The sequence below is a fragment of the Nannospalax galili genome, unplaced genomic scaffold, assembly GCF_000622305.1.
Source record: "Nannospalax galili isolate Female #2095 unplaced genomic scaffold, S.galili_v1.0 scaffold188, whole genome shotgun sequence".
NCBI lineage: Eukaryota > Metazoa > Chordata > Mammalia > Rodentia > Spalacidae > Nannospalax > Nannospalax galili.
The window spans coordinates 1,307,767-1,331,060 of record NW_008360325.1 but is presented as its reverse complement, the minus strand read 5'-3'; the positions used below and the strand labels follow the sequence as shown (position 1 = coordinate 1,331,060).

At 45.7% G+C, this 23,294-nt stretch overlaps 1 protein-coding gene and 1 pseudogene across 4 annotated transcripts in view; both read left to right on the top strand.

Moving 5' to 3' along the window:
* Positions 1 to 23,294, top strand: part of Traf3 (TNF receptor associated factor 3) — a 131,314-nt gene that overhangs the window by 66,071 nt on the left and 41,949 nt on the right. For 3 of the 4 annotated variants that reach the window (XM_008825583.3, XM_008825580.3, XM_029559867.1), the window contains one exon: positions 11,927 to 12,056. In XM_008825583.3, the coding sequence (XP_008823805.1) occupies positions 12,029 to 12,056 (28 nt within the window). In that variant the 5' untranslated portion in view covers positions 11,927 to 12,028. The remainder of the gene's footprint in view (positions 1 to 11,926; positions 12,057 to 23,294) is intronic. The other variant, XM_008825582.3, reaches the window with a different exon arrangement.
* On the top strand, positions 3,214 to 3,332 carry LOC115068853 (annotated as a pseudogene).

Genomic DNA, 23,294 nt, shown 5'->3' with positions numbered 1-23,294 from the left:
GGGTTACAAGTAAAAGTTTCTTAGTTTTCATGTAGATGAGATGGTCCTTTTGCCCACCAAGTGCTTTCCTGTCACTTATTCAGAAGGAGTAGGAGTTGGGGACATGTAGAAAATGAGCTGACTGAGACAGTCATTTCACAGAACGAAGACAGCAGGTTTGTTGTTGGTTTGGTTGTAATTGAACCGGTGCATTTGGAGATTGGGCACCTACTTTCAACAGTCAGGAAGCTGACAGGAGCAGCTGCTGCGAAGGGCCGATTGGTGTCCGTCACACTGTAGCATAGTGCTTTGCATGTAGTGATTAGAAGAATGTTTTCAAGTTCTAGTACATTTCTGTAAAGTGCTTCTGTTACTAATTTATGTCCATTTGACATGCATTTATGATCGCCTCTGATTGATATGGTGGGGACATGTACGTGCACAGCTGCCAGTTGAAAACAGTGGAAAGTAGAGCACAGCATTTCTCACAGGTTCCAAGATGTCACTGAGACGGAAAACACTGATAAATTATTTTTTAAAAATTATTTATGAGCCGGGCATGGTGGCGCACGCCTGTAGTCCCAGCACTTGGGAGGCAGAGGCAGGCGGATCTCTGTGAGTTCAAGGCCACCCTGGTCTACATAATGAGTTCAGGTCAGCTGGGACTACAGGGAGACCCTGTCTCAAAAATACAAAAAAAAATTATTATTCTTATTTTATGTGTATGCGTGTTTGCCTGTGTGTCTGTAAGTATTCTATGTGTGTGCAGTGCATGGAGGCCAGAAGAGGGCATTGGATCCCTTGTAACCAGAGTTATAATGGTAGCCTCCATGAGGGTGTGGGGACCAAACCCAGCCCCCAGTGCTCTTAACCTGTGAGCCATCCCTCCAGACCCCCTTGATAGTCTTTGTAGGCATTAGTTGATTCTACTTAATGAGAAAACTATTCCTCGAGACTTGTGTTTGCACTGCAGTGGAATAACGGGCCAGATCTATGCCAGCTCTAGGCCGAGGCACATAGTATAGAACTTGAGGAGGTCCTAAAACCTTAGTAATTGGAATTGATGATATTTTACTGTAATGCTTTAAAAAATCAAATTCAATGTAGAAATCTATGATTAAAAAAATGAAATTTTCAGATAAAGACAAGATCAGTATTCATGATTTTCCTTCTGCCACAGGCTTCCCACAGACTGTGACTAGTACTGTTGTTATATAAAACTGTGGTATGCTGTTCCTCGAGGTCTGTTTTTTCCGTTAGTTTTTATGTTCTCTGTTACTTGGTGCTCCCTTAAAATCGTGCGTGAGGCAAGTCTTTTGCTTCACCCTAATCCAGACCCTGACTTCTACCTTATATAACTCAGAAACCAGGGGAATGTACACAACAGTTTTCAAACATTTGTACAACAGGCAGCCTAGGACTGTGTTCCCTGAAATGAGTGCCAAGTGAGGGGGTTGCACCCTGCCTGCTTCCTCCTCTAGTGACTCCACACTCCTTCCTTTGTAAAGGGCAGGAGTAAGCCCTTGTTGGGCTTCTGTCACAGCCACTCTGCCATCACCTGTGGCTCCTTTATGGAAAAAAAAAAGGAATGGATGAGATTTGCTCCAAAAAAACTTTTATTTTAAAAGCAGCAGCAAGTTGGATTTGACTTTCAGGTAGCTTTGACCCAGATTGAATGACAGTTTCCACATTTTGGGTAAGGGAGAAAAAAAGTCAGGAGTCCATCAGCCTCACCAAAGTGAAAAGCTGAGCAGTTTGGCAAGGATGGGCAACCAGAACTTGTGTAGTAGAGTCACATAGAGAGAAGGAGCTGCCTAGAACCTCAGGGATCTGCAAAGTCCCCTGCAGCTTTGCATGGATCTCTACATAGTCAGTGCGCACGCCTCGAAGCCAGCTAAAGCTGTTATGAAGAGTAGGCCCAGCAGTCCCTTAAGCATCACACAGGGCTGGGGTTAGCTGTGTGGCACCACCCAGGATGCTGTCAGATCCTTAAGGATTGCTTTTCCACTTTTGTCAGGGCAGGTGTAGCGGGCTCAGGTACCTAGCCTAGAAGGGTATTGTCTTAGGTGCTTTAGCCCTAAGCTAAGCAGCTTCAGGTTTTCCCTAGCTGATTCCAAGTAACTTCTCTGTCCCCAGAACAAAGCCCAGCTACTTTAAAAGGTATGGTAAGGGCTAGGGCTGAAGCACAGTGGTAGAAAGAGTGTTGAGAGTTCTGAATTTGATTCCCACCACTGCAAAACACAACAGAAGTAAAAAAGCAGCTACTATGCCAAGGAGACTAGCACATTTTCATGGTACTTGGGCCAGCTGTGTGGCTCAGTGGTAGAGTGCTTGCTCAGCACGCATGCTGCTCTGTGTTCAATCCCCAGCATTCTGTGAGAGAGGAAGATACAGCACAGTTCAGTGTCTAGTAATGTGTAAAAGCATTAGAACTCCATCAAGTATAAAGACCAGAGTTTGGATGCCCAGAACCCACGTAGATAGCCAGGTGCTGTGATGTCCACCTGACAACCCAGTGATGGCAAGATGGGAGATGGAGAAAAAAGTCAACCGTGTTGGGAGTGATGGTGCCTGCCTGAAGTTCTAGCACTTGGGAGGCAGAGGCAGGCGGATCTCTGCCCCCAGCTGGGGCTATAGGGATCTCCGCCTGTCTCAAAAAGACAAAAAAAAATTTTTTTTTTAACTATTTAAAGCAAAGAATCCACTTGGGGTGTCTAGTATTTGTAGAGGTAAATGGTGTCAACCGCACAGAAGATGGGAGAAGAGATGCAGGTGTGGAGCTCATGTGGCTTTGCTTGTTTTTGAGACAGAGTCTCACTATGTAGAGCTGACACAGAGCTCTACCTGGAGCTTGTGATCCTCCTGCCCTGGGGTCCTGAGTTCTGGGGTTCTAGCTGTGCCCCACCATGCCCAGCTATGGAGATAGTAGTGTGTACAGATAGATATTGGAGAAAGATTTCTTCTGGAAAAAATGCTGATACCCAGCATGTACGGTGGGCTGTCACTGCCGATTGTATGCTGAAGGATGATAGGAATATTTTAAAATGGAACACCACCGTAAGTCAGAAATGTACAATGTAATATCACCAATTCAATATACTGTGTCAGTTACTTCTCTGTTGACCATGGCCAAGGCAGATTATAGAAGGAAGAGTTTATTGGGCTTAAGGTTCCAGAGGGATGAGAGTCCTTTGTTGTAGGGGAGGCTGAAACGCATCTTCAAATAGGTGCAGGGTCTGTGGCCATACCACCCTGAACGTGCCTGATTTCATCTGATCTCAGAAGCTAAGCAAGGTGGGGCCTGGTTAGTACTTGGATGGGAGACTGACTGGGAATACCGGGTGTTGTAGGCTTTAAAAAATGGGGCTGGAGAGATGGCTCAGCGGTTAAGAGCACTGGCTGCTCTTGCAGAGGACCTGGGTTCGATTCCCAGCACCCACATGGCGCAGGAAGCAGAGCAAGAAACTGGAAATGGGTGGGTCTGTGAAATCTAAAGTCCACCCCCAGTGACGCACTTCCTCCAGCAAGCCACCTCCAGAACCTCCATGAGCAGCGGACAGAGTGTTCAAATACTTGGAACCTATGGTGGACATTTTCATTCAAACTACCATACACACTGAAGGATGATAAAGAATGTTATATAACCCCTTTAATCCTGGCAGTTGGGAGGCAGAGGCAGGTGGATCTCTTAGATTGAGGCCACCCTGGTCTACATAGTGAGTTCCAGGCCAGCTGGGGCTACAGGGAGACTCTGTCTCCGAAAAACCAAACAAGAATGTTATACACTGGGAAATTACCTCAGTCATACATTGAAGAATGGTAAAAAATACATTTTTATCACAACAATTTGAGACATGAACCCAGTTTCCAAGTTGCGATCAATAGAAGATGTTTAATCTGCTCTTTGGTTTTTTACTTTGGGATTTGGTTTTGAATTTTGTGACAAGCTTTACTATATCCCTGGCTAGTCTGGAACTCACTGTGTAGACTAGGCTGGGCTTGAACTTACAGAGATCTGCCTCTGTAAGTGCCTTTGCCCCTGCCTCTGCCTTCCAAGTGCTGAAATTAGAGCTGTCTGCTACCGCCCTCTGCCCCTGTATATTTATTAAAGAACTTAATTTTGGGACCAATAAGGTGGTACAGTAGATAATGGACTTGAGTTCCATCCCTGGGACCCACGTGGTAGAAGGAGAGAACCAACTCCTGCAAGCTTCCACATGTGCACATGGTGTGTGCACGTACATACACACACACACACACACACACACACACACACACATACACACAAAGTTTAAAGCCAGATGTAGTGGCACATGCCTTTAGTTTCAGCACTGGAGAGGTGGAGATGGAAAACAGAATACAGAAGACAGATAACATGGTGCATGAGGTGTAATTGAAGACAGGGAAGAGGGTGGTTGACGGGGAGGGAAGAGGATGGCTGAGGGCAGAAGTGTCTTGAGAAGGTCATATGAAAGACTCCAGACCAGAAGCAGGAAGACCAGGAGTTCAGGGTCATCCTCAGCTACATAGCTGAGTGAGAGACTAGCTTGGGCTACATGGAACCCTGTTCACACAAAGCCAAACAAAGAATTCTGTTTCTAGCAAAGATGAATGACTGTCCTGTAAAACATAATGGCTTGCAGGTTTCAAACACACATGTGCCCAAACGTAGCAGTGGCTAAAGGCTGGACTTATGAGTAGAGTCCATGGTCCGTGGTCCTTGTCATTAAAAGAAGAGTCAAATTGTATAAACGTTGGACTCTGATAAGTCAGGCTTCATGATATGATTTCTAAAGTAATAACTCAAGGACTAGAAACAGGCTGTTTAATACCAGACAGCTGAGAAGAAGGGACAGGAATGACAACTAATCCAAAAGATGCAGCAGGGCTCCCAAGTGATGGAGTAGACGCAAATCGGATATGAGTCATCACTTCAATGCAAATGGGTTAAGTGTTCCAGCTCAAAGATAAAGATGTGAAGTCGGAGTAAAGAAATTTAAGTCAGCGCTGCTTACCTAGAAATACAGCGCAAGGTTAAGTCAACGCTGCTTACCTAGAAATAGCGCAAGGTTAAGAGGTGCTGGGGTGGAAGCGAGAAGCCGCCCCAGCACTAAGTGCACGGGTGTATAGCGTTGGACGCAGTGCACACCAGGCAGATGCAGCGTGTGGTGCGGGTGGCTCAAATCTCAGCAGCTTGTTACACAGTCATTTCTCATCACACACAGGTCCAGAGCAGGCAGTCCTAGGGCAGACTGCTTTCCACGTGGTCATTTAGGGATGTAAAGTTTTTTTTTAATTTAAAATTTATTTTTATTACTTTGTGTGTAAGTGTGCTGAATGTGTGTGGGGGCACATGAGAGTACACGTGTGGAGGTCAGAGGACAGCTTTGGAACTGGTTCTCCCCTCCCACCTTTATGTGTTACGAGGAATCAAACTAAGGTTGTTTAGGCTCGCATGGCCAGTGCCTTTTTCCTGAGCCATCTCACTGTTCCAGTCAAATTCTTTCTACCCCTCCACTCTACCATCTTTGAGGTCCTTGATCTGTTCTGCGAGGTTCTCAACTTTAGGGAAGAGCAGGGAGAATCTACATGCTGTTGGGCCAGGCCTGAAGGCAGCATGCATTGTTTATGCTTCCATTTCTCTAGGCAGACCTTGGCTTATAAACTACTAAGACTGCAGGACAGGCTGGGCAGGAGAAGGTGGCTTTGTTCCTAGGAGGCAGATGAAATTATTTGGGGGACATGTTAAACTCAACTTGTAATGGTAAAAGTTTCAATTCAGGGGTAAAAGTTTACCCCTGATGGTAAACTTGGATAACAGTATGACTTCTGAATCAACAAAGTAGATGTTGACATTCATTCTAAGAAAAATGAATGTAATAATCACAGTGAAGATTTCAACATGTCTCAGAATTGATGAAACAAGTAAACAAAACATAGGTGTTGTGCAGCTGGAGAGACGCTCAGCAGTCTAAGAGCACTGGCTGCTTTTCCGGAGGACCCAGGTTCAGTTCCCAGCACCCAATGGCAGCTGACAACTGTCTGTATCTCCAGTTCTAGGGGATCTGATGCCCCCCTCCAGGCTTTGCATGACACAGGTACACTTAACATGCAGGCATAACACTCATACACATAAAATAGAAATAAAAAATTTAAAACATAGATGTTGTGATAGCATCAAAATCCCTGGTTTCGTGTATACTTATATATCTAAAAATAGCAACATAGTTAATTTTCAAGCATGCAGAGACATTTCAAAAGCTGACTAATCTTAAGACAGTTCAAGTTGATACATTTCAAAGCACTGTTGTTATATATGACATAATATATGACCTCTGGAATTAAGCTATAAACCAGGAATAGAAAGGTAATTATACAATACTGAGGGCTTAAGAATAAATTCTTGCTGGGCATGGTGGAACATGTCTGTAATACCCGTACTCAGAAAACAGAGGTAGGAGGGTGCTGCAAGTTTGAGACCAGCTGGAGTACATTCTAGGCAAGCCAGAGAGAGCTCTATAGTGAGACCCTTCCTCAAAAATAAATAATTATTTCATATAACTCATAGCTAAAGAAGATAGAAAAGGAAGTTAGAAAATATTTTAAATAGAATAATAGAAATGCTCTGTATCAAAACTTGCAAACTCCAGTCTAAGCTGTGCTTAGAGGGAGGTTCTCAGTCTTAGAAAAGTAGATGGCCTCAAAATTGGTAGATGAAGCATCAATTAAGAAAATAAGATTGGGCTGGAAAGATGGCTCAGTAGTTAAGAACACTAGTTGTTCTTGCAGAAGACCCAGGTTCAAATCCCAGCACCAACATGGCAGCTAACAGCTGTCCATAACTCCAGTCCCAGTGGATCCGACAGTCTCTTCTGACTGCCATGGGCATTGCACGACATGGGTGCATTTACCTACATGCAGGCAATACATGCATACACATAAAATAATAAATAAATTTTTTTAAAAATTAAGAAAATAAGATCAAGAAAACCCAAAAGAAATAGAAGGGAAGAAATAACGAAGACACGCAGGAAAACTCACATAGCAGATTTAAAGGCTGGGGAGGTGCTCCATCAGGAGAGGGCTCGCCACGCAGGCATGAAGACTGAGTGTGGATCCCCAGCACCCAGTAAAAGCCACGTGTGGTGGTGCACATCTGTGACTCCAGCATGGAGGAGGTGGAGATAGAAAGGTCCGTAGAGCTTAGTGGCTGGCCAGCCCAGACAAATCAAAGAGCTCTGGGTTCAGTGAGCCATAAGTTTCAAAAAATAAGATGGTTACCAGGCATGGTGGAGCACGCCTTCAATCCCAACAGGCAGGCAGGCAGGCAGGTAGATCTCTTGAGTTTTCGGCTACCCTAATCCACTGAGCAAGTTTCAGACCAGCCAGAGCTATACTGCCTCAAAAAACAAAAGGTTGAAAGTGAATGAGGAAAACACCCAACATTTGCCGCTAGTTTCCACAAGAGTGTGCTTGAGCTGAAGAGGGAGTTCACGAGTAGCTTAGTGAGGCCTGTCTCAGAATAATAGTTTAAAAAACAAAGTCTGGGATGTAGCTTAGTGGTAGAACATGCCCTTAAGCATGCCCAGAGTCTTACATTCAGTCCTCAGCACCAAACAGGACCCCTCCAAAATAAAGTGGGAAAGGTCAATTAAGGCAAAATTTGTGTTTTTTTTTAAGTGTAGTAAAAATCGACAAACTTCTAGTGAAACTGATAAGAGAAAGAAAACAGGCACAGACAAATGAAAGGGAGAAGAGGAGCCCACTGTACTCGCAGTAGCCTGTCAAAACAGAATGGTGTTAGGAATAGCACCATGCCAGAATTTTTGAAAATTCAAGTGAAATAGGCATATTTCCTGGGAAATGTAACTTGCTAAGAGCAACTGAAAGGAATAAAAAACTTTATCCCTATAGTCATGAACAACACTAACATTCACAAAAATGTGAATGAAGGGATCCGGGCAATGTGCGTACCTGCTGATGCATGTTACCAAGTGACAGCTTTTCTTGAGGACAAAACTAAAGCCTGTTTTTCAAATACATGATTGTGGTGGCTAGAGAGATGGTTTAGCGGTTAAGAGAGTGCACTGCTGTAGCAGAGGACCGGAGTTCAGTTCCTAGCACCCATATCAGGCGGCTCACAACTGCCTGTAGCCCCAGTGCCAGGGGATCCGATGCCTCTTCTGGACCCTGCAAGTACTGCATGTGCCCCCACACAAGTACATGCATATATATATATATATATATATATATATATATATAGAATTTTATATTTTTTTTTTTTGGTCTTTTTGAGATAGGGTCACCTTGTAGCCCCAGCTGTCCTGGAACTCACTGTGTAGACCAGGCTGGCCTTGAACTCACAGAGGTCTGCCTGCCTCTGCCATATACTTAATTTTTAAATGGTAGATCTTTTTTATTTTTGTAAATATGTGATTTATCAATAGGGACTCTTCCTGATCTGATTTATGATAACTCAACCTTGAGTGTCATAAATGAAAAGCTATTTTTGAAACGGTCTCCCTATAGCCCCAGCTACCTTGGAACTTGCTATGTAGACCAGGCTGGCCTCAAACTTACAAAGATCCGCCTGCCTCTGCCCCCCAAGTGCTGGGACTAAAGGCGTGTGCCACCATGTCATCAATGCTTGGCTATTGATCACATAGTTGGAAACCTTGGGTGAGTTGTCTGTGGATGCTCTAGCCAGGTCAGAGTCTCCCCTGCATGGTCCTCCAGGTTTGCTCTGTTCCCAAGTTAGCACTCAGAGTTAGCAGACGACATCAGCTTCAGGCTGCTGCTGCTGCTACTACTACTACTTCTAAATTTTTTATTTTGTGTGTATGAGCTTATTGCCTGAATGTATATAAGCACATCTGTGTTATACAGTGCCCACAGAGGTCAGAAGAGGGCATCTGAACCCCTGGAACTGGAGTTATGGACAGTAGTTAGCCCCATGTCTTCTGCAAGAGCAGCCAGTGCTCTTAACCACTGAGCCATCCTCTACTCCCTCAGGATTCTTTATATTCATGTTCAGGTTCTGTGGGAAAGAAAATCTCTTTAAATCCCAGAGTAAGACATAAAAACATTAATTCTGACCTGGACCATGTTCAGAGAGGTGAACCACCTCTGATTAGACACATTCTTCCCTAGGCTCAGAGCTTGGAAGCTGGTGGGCTCAGGTTGGAAGTTAAACCAAACCGGTAAGGAACTGGGGTGCAGGAACCATGGGAAAAAAGAATAGATGCTTTGTTGTAAGCTTTCTGTGCAGTAACTGTCAGATGTAAAATTTTATGGTCTTTATTTTTAAAAAAAAACTTAATTTTTGCTTTAAAAGAATTTTTAAGAGTACCACTTAGACAGCTATTTAGTTAGCAGGGATTAAAATGTCTAGTTGAGGGGCTGGAGAGATGGCTCAGCGGTTAAGAGCACTAGCTGCTCTTGCAGAGAGAGGACTGACCCAGGTTTGGTTTCTAGCATCCACATGGTGCCTAACAACCATCCTAACTCCAGTTCCAGGGCATCCAACACCCTCTTCTGGCCTCTGAAAGACAAAGGTGTATTTGCATACATGCGGGCAACACATAAAATTTAAAAAAAAATTTTTTTTTTTGTCTTTTTAAGACAGGGTCTCCCTGTAGCACCAGCTGTCCTGGAACTCACTGTGTAGACCAGGCTGGCCTTGAACTCAACAGAAGATCCACCTGCCTCTTCCTCCCGAGTGCTGGGATTAAAGGCATGTGCCACCACGCCCAGCTTTATTTTTATTTTTAATGTATATGGGTGTATTGCATACATGGTGTGTAAATGCACCCGTGTGTCATGCAATGCCCATGGAGGTCAGAACTGGAGAGATGGCTCAGTGGTTAAGAGCACTGGCTGCTCTTGCAGAAGACCTGGATTCAGTTCCCAGCATCCACATTGCGGCTGTGAACCATCCTTAATTCCAGTTCCAGGGGAATCCGAAGCCCTCTTTTGACCTCTGAGGCATTGCACTACACGGGTGCACTCATATACATGCAGGCAGTACACTCATACACATGAAATAAAAATAATAAAATATTAAAAAATTTTTTTAATGTCTAGTTGGTTTTGTTGGGAAAAGTTGAGCAATAAAAGTCCTCTCCTGTACTTCTCCCAGTAGTGCTGATTTTTATAATTTCCTTTGAGAAATATTTGACTTTCTGTAGCAAAAGCTGAATTAGATGTGTATCTAATGTAGCAATTACTCTTCTAGATGTATACATACAGAGAAATTCTAGATGTATATATACAGAGAAATGCGTGCCTCTGTATTTGCTCCAATGGATGGAGCTAATTTTTTTTTTTTTTTTTTTTTTTTTTGAGACAGGGGCTCCCTGTAGCACCAGCTGTCCTGGAACTCCCTATGTAGACCAGGCTGGCCTCGAACTCACAGAGATCCACCTACCTCTGCCTCCTGAGTACTGGGATTAAAGGCATGCACCACCATCATGCCTGGCTTTAAATTGTTTTGTACTGGAATATTTGGGAATCAAGGGATTGTTACATGATAATGAAAACAAACTATAAGGGCTGGAGAGATGGCTCAATGGTTAAGAGCACTGGCTGCTCTTGCAGAGGACCCAGGTTCAGTTCCCAGCACTCACATGATGGCTACAGCCACCTAGAACTCTAGTTCCAGGGGATCCAATGCTCTCTGCTGACCTCTGTGGGCATTGCACGACACACGTGCATTTACATACAAGTATAATATTCCTACACATAAAATTAAAATAAAAATTTTTTCAGGGCTGCAGAGATGGTTCAGTGGTTAAGAGCACCGACTGCTCTTGCAGAGGACCTGGGTTCGATTCCCAGCACCCACATGGCGGCTACGAACCGTCCTTAACTCCAGTTCCAGAGGAATCCGAAGCCCTCTTCAGACCTCCGCAGCACTGCACGACACAGGTGCACTCACATACATACAGGCAGTACACTTAAACACATTTAAAAATAAAAAACAAAACCCCAAAACAAATAAGAAAAAAAAATTAAAATAAAAAATTTTTAAAAAGAAAACAAACTATAACTACAGTAACAACAATGTTGAACACCAAAAAAGCAAAACAAGAATTTATATACTATGCCGGGTGTGGCGGGCTTGCCTTTATTCCAACCCTCAGGAGACTGAGGTTGGTAGATCTCTATGAGTTCCAGGCCAGTCCTGTCTACGCAGTGAGACTCTGAAAGAAAAACAGGCTGGAGAGATGGATCAGCAGTTAAGAGCACTGGTTGTTCTTGCAGAAGACCCAGGTTCGAATCCCAGCACCCACATGGCAGCTAACAACTGTCCATAACTCCAGTCCCAGGGGATCCAACAGCCTCTTCTGACCTCCGAGGGCATTGCATGACACGGGTGCACTTACCTACATGCAGGCAATACACACATACACATAAAAATAATAAATAAAATTGAAAGCAAAAAAAGAAAACAAAGAAAAACAAAACAAATATATAGATATAGATATTGATATATTCAATATGATTATATAAAGTTCAGAAGGAGGTTAAAGCAGCATCCAGTATAGGTTAGGACTGCTTAGCTGGCTGCAGTCTGCGTGAAGAAGAGCAAGAAATGACACCGTTTGAGGTAGTAGCTGCTTAGTGGTTTCGGAAGGGATTAAGATCCAAGAAAGACACCCGGTGTTTTTGGAGTTCTGGCAACACCCCCACCCCCTGGCCACAGTGGTGGCCCCACTACTTACTGACGACACTGTGAATATGTTTCCTGTACTTGACTGTATGTATGTAATACTTGAGGATGAAAGAGATGTAAAGAGTAAGGATCTGGCTTTGTGATGCATGTCCTGATTCTAAAAGCCACAACCCTGCATGTGGCACAGTTAACAACGTCATCCCAAGCTTCCATGTCGTTTTGTAGAAATGTGTGTTTTGAAATGAGCTGAGCAGGCGTTCTTGTGTTCTCCAGGTACGGACCCCTCCACTACTTGAAGGGTAAGGCTGGCACTGCCTGGTGCCTTTGTGGAAGCCTCTTCCTCATTCTTGAACTTCCTCGACCTCCTCACAGTGCATGACACAGGTACGCTGCCAGAAATCAGGTAGGTTTCCTTCTGAGCTGTTCCTTTTTGCTTTGTATAAAGATAATCGAGTTCTAAACATCCTGAACTTCCTGATTTTAGTTGTAGCAGTTTCTGTCTTCAGATGTGTTTGAGGGTCTTCTGTATACATGCCCATGTTTCAGTTTGTTTCTGGCCTTATCTTTCAGCTTTTTAAAGCCAGCATTAAACTCTGATTAATAAAGGACAGGGACCCTGATGGCTCAGCAGTGATTTAGTGAGTTTGAAAATTAAGCATAGCAACCTGCTGGCTGCCTCGGATCCCACCCTCCCCTCGAAGCATACCACGACCATGCTTGCTGCTGGGGTGAGACCTGCCCCACACACGACTGCACCTTTGGTTTGTAAACACTTTGCTCCTTAATCATCTTTCTCTAGGAATTTGAAAGTGAAAAAGTACACAGTTTTGATCTAATTTATGAATTGAGCGAAATTTTATGCTTGAAATTAAGAACCTGTGTTACAGCATTAAGATGAATACAAAAAGGTTTGAAATGTTTGTAAAATGAGAATACATGCCTTTTTCTTTTTTCTTTCCCTTTTTTGGGGGGGGGGTCTTTTTGAGACAGGGTCTCCCTGTAGCCCCAGCTGGCCTGGAACTCAGAGATCCACCTGCCTCTGCCTCCTGAGAGCTAGAATTAAAGGTGTGCACCACCATGCCCAGCTACATGCCAATTTCTGATCAGTTGAAAAGTAGCATGGAAACTGCTATTTAAATTTATTTATACTCACAGGATCATCACATTACCATTCATTTTTCTCAGGCAGCCCTAGTTGTTTCCAGTTTGTAGAGCTGGGTCGTTGTAGTCTTCCCTGCCCGTTTTCCTTGTATTTGTGAGTTGTAAAGTCCAGGCTGATTGTGCTATGGCTGGAGCGTTTGCTCTGGCCTTGGCCATTGGTCCTAAACACATAGCAGGTGGATAGATAGAGAGGGCCCGTCCCTCCTTGGCTCAGCCCCCTGAGCAGGAATTGTGCACTATGTATACCCCTGTCAGGAGGCAGGGGGTCTGCCCTTGGCCCTGGCGGCCCTCAGTGCTGCGTGCCTAGACTCAGAGTCACTAGAGGTGGCAGAGTGGTGCTATTCTATCTTGGTCTTGAATTCTTCCTTGAATAATGGAATTCTTTCTATACTATTGGGTCTATATCACCCTCACTGGGTATTTGGTTACCCTGAGGGACAGTTTAAATAGGAAACATAGGATAAATAAATGCCTGATTAGTTAGTTACATCGGTTCTCAACCAGATGGCTCTTTGGTACTTGGGATGTAAACAGTGCTTGGGTATAGATCATTGTAAACTCAAGAAGTAAATCATATGTTTCAGTCCACATCAGGTATTCTTTTTTTTGTCTTTTTGAGATAGGGGTCTCCCTGTAGCCCCAGCTGGCCTGGAACTCACTATGTAGACCAGGCTGGCCTCCCACAGAGATCCACCTGCCTCTGCCTCCTAAGTGCTGGGATTAAAGGCATGCGCCACCATATCGGGCTAATGTCAGGTGTTCCTAGAGATTTTCAGGTTGTGGCAGCAGAGCCTCCTGAAGGCTGGCTATGGTGCTTGCCCCATGGCAGAGTCCCCCCTTACTTTCTTGTCTGGCAGATGTTCTATACTCATTTTGAACCTTATTTGCTGTCAGCCTGGAACTACCTGTTTCTCTCAGCAGCTCTGGTTCTCTTTGTGGGAAATGGAATCTTGAGGCCCTGGGATATTTGCCTCTGTGAACTAATGTGGGCGCTTGCTGCTGCAGAGCTGTCAATTAGTTGGTCCTTTTTGGTGAGAAACCAGGAAATGCACTTTTTCAACAGGGCCTCCCTAGTCCCAGCCCGCCTGGAAGTCACTATGTTGACCAGGCTGACCTCAATCTCACAGAGGTCTGTTCTGCCTCTGCCTCCTGAAGGCTGATATTAAAGGCACACACCACCATGCCCGGCATAGGAAATGCACTTTTAATTGGAGACTCTAATGTGTTCAGACAACTGCTTCAGAGTCATGAGTATTTGGGTTCTACTTTTTCTTTTTTTGTGAATTTCATGCAGTGTATTGTATTTAGATCCCTGTTGGCACTACCCCCGACTCAATTTCATGTACTTTAATATATGTCTATAGAGTCAAACTTGTGTCCCTCAAATGCTCTCACCTTTGCTATAAGTTCATATGAGTAAGTGACCAGCTGTCTGCAAAACTTTTTCCTTGACATCTACCACCTCTAGCTCTTAAAATCTTTCCGCCCTTCTCTGCAATGATCCCTGAGCCTTGGGAGGCAGGAGTTTGATACAGGTGTCCTGGTCAGGGATGAGCACGCTGCAGCCTCTTGTTCTCTGCACATTGACCAGTTGTCGTTCTCTGTGTTAATCACATCAAGCTTCTCTGGTAAGAGTTGAGGGATGCATTTGTCTGTGTGTTTAAGAAGCCATTAGGAGTCTGTTTAATACCATATCTGCTTATCAGAGTAATAGTATTAGGCTCTCCCCTTTGACCTGTGACCTGTTAGCCTCAGGCTCCTAGGCCTGATACCAATGTCAGGTATGAGCTCCAGCCTATGATATGGACCTTAAACCCAATTAGAAAGTGGTTGGTTACTCCCATAGTATTCACACCACCGCTGCATTAGTGGGCACATCTTGCCAGGCCAGTTGTAGTTGCCAGGACTCACACCTGGGCAAGGTTGATGATTACTCTTCTCTTCAGGTAGCGTACATAGCACCTTCCTGCACCATGAAGGCTAGCCAGTAGAGATGAGGTTTTGAGGTCAGCACCAGCTTGACTTTTCCTTGTTAGTTATACATTGTAGCATATGAATGTAGTGTATTCAGCAATAAGGTCTTACCGTGAACTTCTGGTGGGCAACCCAAGAGCAGTGGTGGGGGTTGGGGGGTGGCTGGAGAGATGGCTCAGCAGTTAAGAGCACTGACTGCTCTTGCAGAGGACCCAAGTTTGGTTCCTAGCACCCGCATGGCAGCTAACAATCATCTATATCCAGTTTCAGGGGATCCCTCTTCTGATCTCCATGGGCATTGTATGACATGGGTACACCTACATACATGCAGGCAATACACTTGTACACAAAAATAAAAATACTATAAAAATAAACATTTTTTTGGGTCCTTTTGAGACGGTCTCCCTGTAGCCCCAGCTGGCCTGAAACTCGCTATGTAGACCAGGCTAGTCTTGAACTCACAGAGATTCACCTGCCTCTGCCTCCCAAGTGCGGAGACTAAAGGCATTTGCCACTATGCCCATATTTATGTTTGATTGTAAAGTTTGATTTAAACATTGTGAGCTCCCCTTAGGGTAGCCATGCTTTATGGTCTTCACATCCATCTTTCTTTAAAGTTGACACTTTGGGAAAGGGATGTGACTCCCTGCAGCCCACTTCCTCGTCCCTCAGCTTCCATGCTGATGGACAGGCAGAACCTCCCTGGAAAGGTGTCGCCTACTTCAGGAAAGGAGGCCTTGCAGAGGGGACAGTGCCCTGGGCTTTGCTACCTCCTTCCAGTCCAGATGGTGGAACTCTGGCTATGGAGCCAAGAGAGCCACAATCAGGAAAGGGTTGAACAAAGTTTTTTAAAACTCCTGAAACATCTGAACCAAGGTTACTGGCAATGTAGAGCCACAAGTGGCCTGTTTTCTAATAGCTAAAAACTCTGCAGTTCAGTTCATTTCACTTGACAGTCTGGTGGGTTGGTCTGTGTCTCCCTGTCTCCCTCCCCCTCCCTTTGTCTCTTAACAGGGAGTTTTTGTGGTGGCGGGGGTTTGTTTGTTTGTTTGGTCTTTTTAAGAAAGGGTCTCCCTGTAGCCCCAGCTGGCCTAGACTTTGTAGACCAGGCTGGTCTCAATCTCACAGAGATCTGTCTGCCTCTGCCTCCCAAGTGCTGGGACTAAAGGCATGTGCCACTATGCCTGACTTCTAACAGGACTTTTAATAAGACAGTTAATCTTAATTGTCAACTTAACTGGATTTAGAGTCATCAAGGAAACATACCTCTGGGTGTGTTTTTGAGGGTGTTTCCAGAATGGTTCACCAGAAGAGGGAAGGGCCACCCTGAATGTGGGCTGCCCTATTCCACGGGCTGGAGTAGTGGGACTGAAAAAGGAGAAAGTGCACTGAACACCAGCATTTATCTCTCTGCCTCCTGCCTGCTGATGCGATGTGACCAGCAGCCTCCAACTCCCACCACGCCGTCCCACCAGGACGGACGGATGTCAGCACGCCTTCCCACCAGGATGGACAGATGCCAGCATGCCTTCCTACCACGATGGATGGATGCCAGCACACCTTCCCACCACGATGGACGGATGTCAGCACGCCTTCCCACCAGGATGGATGGATGTCAGCACGCCTTCCCACCAGGACGGACGGATGTCAGGCAGAACCTCCCTGGAAAGGTGTCGCCTACTTCAGGAAAGGAGGCCTTGCAGAGGGGACAGTGCCCTGGGCTTTGCTACCTCCTTCCAGTCCAGATGGTGGAACTCTGGCTATGGAGCCAAGAGAGCCACAATCAGGAAAGGGTTGAACAAAGTTTTTTAAAACTCCTGAAACATCTGAACCAAGGTTACTGGCAATGTAGAGCCACAAGTGGCCTGTTTTCTAATAGCTAAAAACTCTGCAGTTCAGTTCATTTCACTTGACAGTCTGGTGGGTTGGTCTGTGTCTCCCTGTCTCCCTCCCCCTCCCTTTGTCTCTTAACAGGGAGTTTTTGTGGTGGCGGGGGTTTGTTTGTTTGTTTGGTCTTTTTAAGAAAGGGTCTCCCTGTAGCCCCAGCTGGCCTAGACTTTGTAGACCAGGCTGGTCTCAATCTCACAGAGATCTGTCTGCCTCTGCCTCCCAAGTGCTGGGACTAAAGGCATGTGCCACTATGCCTGACTTCTAACAGGACTTTTAATAAGACAGTTAATCTTAATTGTCAACTTAACTGGATTTAGAGTCATCAAGGAAACATACCTCTGGGTGTGTTTTTGAGGGTGTTTCCAGAATGGTTCACCAGAAGAGGGAAGGGCCACCCTGAATGTGGGCTGCCCTATTCCACGGGCTGGAGTAGTGGGACTGAAAAAGGAGAAAGTGCACTGAACACCAGCATTTATCTCTCTGCCTCCTGCCTGCTGATGCGATGTGACCAGCAGCCTCCAACTCCCACCACGCCTTCCCACCAGGACAGACGGATGTCAGCACGCCTTCCCACCAGGATGGACAGATGCCAGCACACCTTCCCACCAGGACGGACGGATGTCAGCACGCCTTCCCACCAGGACAGACGGATGTCAGCACGCCTTCCTACCAGGATGGACAGATGCCAGCACGCCTTCCTACCAGGATGGACAGATGCCAGCTTGCCTTCCCACCAGGACAGGATGCCAGCATGCCTTCCCACCAGGAAGGACGGATGGATGCCAGCACCCTTCCCACCAGGAAGGACGGATGCCAGCACACCTTCCCAAGCCAAGCTAAAATAAACCCTCCCTTCCTTAAGGTGCTTTTGTTGCAGTAACAGAACAGTAGCTAAAGCAGGTGTTTATGCTCTGCCCGTTTGTTTGGATGGGTCTCGTCTCCCCTGTACGTTGCGGTGTGTGGCCAGCGGCCTCTGCCACGCGGCAGGATGGCGAAAGAAGTGCTCTGCTGAAACAGTGCAGGTTTCCGAGGGTGTTGCTGCTGTGGAGCACGGCTGCCTGCCCATCTCCCCCTCCTTTTCCTTTGTGCTTGGCCTCCCTGGACGGCTAAATTCCCTGTTGGACTGAGGTTGAGCTTCTTCACGTGAATGCTGTCTCATCCTTCCTTGCTGGCAGAAGTCATTTTCTTTGTTTGTCTGATGCTTCCTTTCTCGGTTTCCTGGGCTCTCCAATTTTTGGAACACTCTTGTCAGCAAATGTACTTTGGTTTCCAGTTTCTAAGCTCCAAAATTAACATGTAGCTCAACCCAAATCACAGGAGTAGGAAGGTAAAATCAGCCATTAGCATGCTGGAGACAGAAGGTCTGAGGCCTCCCATCACTCTGCCACATGACTGGGCTAAGCCAGGTTTCTGAGGCAGCCGACTCAGAAAATTGGAGTGATCTTTCATTGGTAAAGTAAGGCCTTAAGATACAGTAAATTCCCATCTACATAGAGTAAAGAACAGCAGAGCCTGCTTGAAGGAAGTGCAGAGGACAAGCTCTGGAACTAAAGTGCCACCGCTCCAAGGCGGCTACAGCCCACTCATGGCCAACCTTGGCTCCTGTGTTCTTAGGGTACACAGGCATAAACGCCATGTCGGAGTCATTCAGTTCCCTTTATTGTAACTTCTTGCCAGGAGAGCTGTTGTTACTATTCCACAAAAGCTTTTTCTTCGTGTGTTGGAAGCAAGCATTCTTTTCTCACGTGATGTCTGTGAAGATGGGAAGAGGCCGTGTCCTGGGTTGTCCTCCGGTTCAGTCACATGCACGACCTGACACGCCACCCAGAAATGTGTGTATTCAGTCTCAGCACCTCCATGTTACTTCCCAAACTCAAGACTGTTAAACATTAATTGGCAAGACACTAAAAGTTGCCTCAAATACCAGCATTTGACTGAATCTGCATAATTTTTCTTCAACACAATTATAGACATAGAATTTCATTAGCTTATAATTGCCACGTGTAAATTCTGGGACAGAGGTAAACTGTGTCTGCATCTATGTAAAAGTAAGCAAAGTAGGGGGCTGGAGAGATGGCTCAGCAGTTAGAGCACTGGCTGTTCTTCCAGAGGACCCAGGCTCAGTTCCCAGCACCCACATGGCAGCTAACAACCCTCCATAACTCCAGTTCCAGAGGATCTGATGCCCTGTTCTGGCTTCTGCAGCCATTGCGTGCATGTGGTACACTTACATGCAGGTAAAACTTTCATACACATGAAATAAAAAGAAAAAATTTAGTGAACTGTATTTCCATCCAAAATCATGAAATTTAGTCAAAGCCTTCTATAGTCTGTTTGGGGAGGTTCCTGGGATGCAACTTTGCTGTTTCTTGCTACTAATAGTGACTAGCCTGCAGGTGGGACACTTGGGATTCCTGGCTCATCAGGATGGATCACACTATCACAGACATTTTAGAAAAATACAGCCATTTAATTTTAGGAACTTTTCATTTTACAAATGATTTTCTATTTGGAAATCTTTGAACATAGTCTGTTTTGATGCTGAACTTGTTAGGTGGTGGTGTCCTGTCCCAGGATCAAGAGAAGGCGGGGGAAGATCAGTTAGGTGGCCACTGCCTGAAGCAGCTGTTGGCAGAGCCCATGTTCCACAGCCCACACCAGCTGTCCCTTAGCCACTTGTGTTTCTCTGCCCCCTCAGGGTTAGTTTTTCTTTGTAGAACTCTTAATATCTTTGCTCCTCTCCACTTTTAAATCTCTTATTAAAATGCGGTGATCTGCAGTTTACTGTTCTCTAAACAGGGACAGCAGAATGTGTGGCATCAGGCTAGTGTGCTAGCATTTCCTCAGGATGGTCATGTTGGGCAGTGGTTATGCTGTGCATGGAGGGAGGGGGATCTGGATGTCTCACTTTGTTCTTTCTGTTGCTGTGATGAAACACTCTGACCAAAACCAACTCGGGGAGGAAAGGGTTTATTTAGCTTACATGTCTTGCTCACAGTCTTTGAGGGAAGCCAAGGAAGGAGCCTGGAGGCGGGAGGCTAAAGTAGAGACCACAAAGAACACTGCTCACTGACTTGCTCCTTTGGCCTGTGCTCAGCCTGCTTTCTTATACAGCCCAGGACCACCTTCTGAGGAGGGGGTTGGAGTGGGGGCAGTACCACTCAGAGTAGGCTGGGCCCTCCCACATCACTCAGCAATCAAGAAAATGCCCCACAGACATGGTTTCAGGCCAATTCAATGGAGGAAATTCCTCAATTGAGATTCCCTCTATCCAGCTGTGTCAAGTTGACAAATAAGCTATCCAGCACAATTGACCCCTTGTCAACTTGACAAGCACATCACTTTAAACCACAACACTTCAATTCCAATCTCCAAGTCTCATGTTAATATTATTACGTTAAAAGTCCCACAGTCTTTAAAAAAAAAATTCAAACACTTTAAAAGTTCAAAGTCTCTCTGTCTCTCTCTGTCTCTCTGTCTCTCTCTGTCTCTCTCTCTCTCTCTCTCTCTCTCTCTCTCTCTCTCTCTGTCTTTTTGAGACAGGGTCTCCTTATAGCCCCAGCTGGCCTGGAACTCACTATGTGGACCAGGCTGGCCTTGAACTCAGAGCTCTGCCTACCTCTGCCTCTCGAGTGCTGGAATTAAAGGTGTGCACCACCATGCCTGGCTAAAATCTCTTTTAAAAGTCTATTTTTAACTGTGGGCTCCTGTAAAATCCAAAACAAGTTAAGTACTGTCTTATTTCAGAAGGGAAGAATCGGGCACACTTAAACAAAGCCGGAGTCCAACAAAGTGACCCAAGGCTGGGCGTCTGGGAGTCACTCACAACCTCAGCTCTGAAGGTCTGGGCATCTCCACTTCTCGGGCTCTGCCATCCACACCACACACAGCTGGACGTCTGGGAGTCACTTACAACCTCAGCTCCGAAGGTCTGGGCATCTCCACTTCTCGGGCTCTGCCATCCACACCACACAGCTTGTCTCGTAGTCTCAGGCTGGCTCCTCTCCACACGTGCCACTGCCCTTGGTGATCATCCCGTGGTCCTGGCATCTCCTATGCTGGGGTCTGCAGGCAACCAAGGCTGCACCTTCTTCAGGCAACCAAAGCTGCACCTTCACCAAGGGCCTCTTCTAGCCTCTCATGCCAAGCCTCAGATCCTTTCTGTGACCTCTTCATGCCTCCAGAACCAGTACCGAGTAGGAGACTTACAAATTACCAATTCCTGCTTTAAGCTTGAGATGGTGCCTCAGGACCCCTCTGGACCACAGCTTCTCTGCGCTGACCCTGAGGAAATACGTCCTAGAATATTTCACCTTGATGACGCAGGTCTCTTATTACAGCTGATTTTTAGCCCCTGATAACCAGTATCAGTTGTCCCAGTAAAACACAAAAGGCTTCACTTCCAAAAATTCTTAATTCTACCCAAACAGCCCTGATAGAGTCCTTTCCTCCCTTTGAAGCTTTACAAGCCAGGCCTCTGTTGTCTACACCTCTTTCAGCATAACTGTTCCAAGCTCCACAGAACAGCTCACTAAGCTCTGAGCACTCAATGGCTTTTCCAGCCCAAAGTTCCAAATGCTTCCACAATCCCCCCCAAAACAGCATGGTCAGGTCTGTCTCCCAGCAGTGCTCCATGATCCTGGTATCAACTTCTGTCTTGGTTAGCTTTCTATTGCTGTAATAAACACTGTCCAAAACCAACTTGGGGAGGAAAGGGTTTGTTTTCTTACATCTCCCAGGTCACAGGTCATCACTGAGGGAAGCCAAGGCAGGAACTCAGGGCAGGAACCTGGAGCACAGACCATGAGGGAACACTGCTTACTGACTTGGCTCCTCTGGCCTGTGCTCATTCTGCTTTCTTACACAACACAAGATCACCTGCCCAGGGGTGGCACCACCCACAATGGGTTAGGCCCTCCCATATCACTCAGCAATCAAGAAAATGCCCCACAGACATGGCCACATTCCCTCTACCCAGGTGTCTCAAGTTGACAACTAAAGCTGTCCAGCCCACAGGCCCACAGGCCAGCCTGACAGGAAATTCCCAAAGTGAAAAGGTTCCCTCCAAGCCAGGCAAGGTGGCACATGTTTTTAATGCCAGCCCTTGGGAGGCAGAGGCAGGCAGATCTCTGTGAGTTCAAGGCCAGCCTGGTCTACATAGTGAGTTCCAGGACAGCTGGGGTTATAGGGAGACCCTGTCTCAAAAAGACCCCAACCCCCCAAAAAAGTTCCCTCTTCCCAGATGTGTTAAGTTGACAGACAATTGATGCTGTCCAGCACATACCCCCTCAGACCCTTTCTATTTTTTTAATTTAAAAAGTTAATTAAATTTATTTATTGTGCATGTGTGTGCATTCTGCCGTGTACTGTGGCCTGAGTGTGGAAGTCAGAGGACAACTTGGTGGAGTGAGTTTTCTTTTTCCATTATATGGTTCTGGGGACCAAACTCCAGTCGGTCATTAGACTTGGCAGCAAGTGCCTCTACCTGCTAAACCATCTTACCAGCCCTAATTTTTTTTACATTTTAAAAAATTATTTAGCCAGGCATGGTGGCGCACGCCTGTAGTCTCAGCACTCAGGAGGCAGAGACAGGTGGATCTCTGAGTTCAAGGCCAGCCTGGTCTACATAGTGAGTTCCAGGACAGCTGGGGCTACAGGGAGACCCTGTCTCAAAAAGACCAAAAATAAAAATAAAAATAAATTATTTAACCAGGCACAGTGGCTCATGCCTTTAATCCTAGCACTCAGGAGGCAGAGGCAGGCAGATCTCTGTGAGTTCGAGGCCAGCCATGCCTACATAGTGAGTTCAAGGCCAGCTGGGGCTACAGGGAGACCCTGTCTCAAAAAGACAAAAAAAAAGTATTTATTTTGTGTCAATGATGAGGGTACATTTGCCATGACACATGTGTAGAGGTCAGCGAACAACTGAGTTGGTTCTCTCTTTGCACCATGTGGGTGCAAAGGATAAAATTCAGGTAATCAGCCTTGGCAGCAAGTGCCCTTACCTGTTGGGCTATCTTGCCAGCCCTAGATTGTTCTTAAATTAGTCCAGATCCAGCTTGGCATAGTAATGCATGCCTTTAATCCCAGACCAGGAGTTAGAGACCATCCTGATCTTCGTAGAGACTTCCAGGCCAGCCGGAGTTATATAGTGAGACCTTGTCTGGAAAAAAAAAAAAAGTTGTTTTGGTCCAGATCCATTATGTTGCAGTTAAAAGTAGCTTTTTAAATTTTGTTTTTATTGAATTTTTGTGTATTTCATACAGAACATCTCGATCAGTCTTAATCATCTTTATATCCTCTTCCCCACTGACATCCTCCCATGGCCCCCCATTGAAATTCATACAGTCTGTCATTGTGTTAAGACCTACTGTATCAAGTTAGTGTCTGTCCCCAGACGTCCCTCAGTGCACGTTCATCTACTGAGGTCTAGTCAGCTTATCTAGGGTCCCTCACTTTAGGACGATTAGCTCTTCCTCACCTAGCAGTAATCAGTTGCCAATACTTCTTCATCTAAGATTGGGGTATGTTGTCCATTTCTCTAGTTCTATGCTGTTTTTTTTTTTTTTTTTTTTTTTTTTTTTTTTTGTTTTTGTTGGGGGGGGGGTTTTTTCCC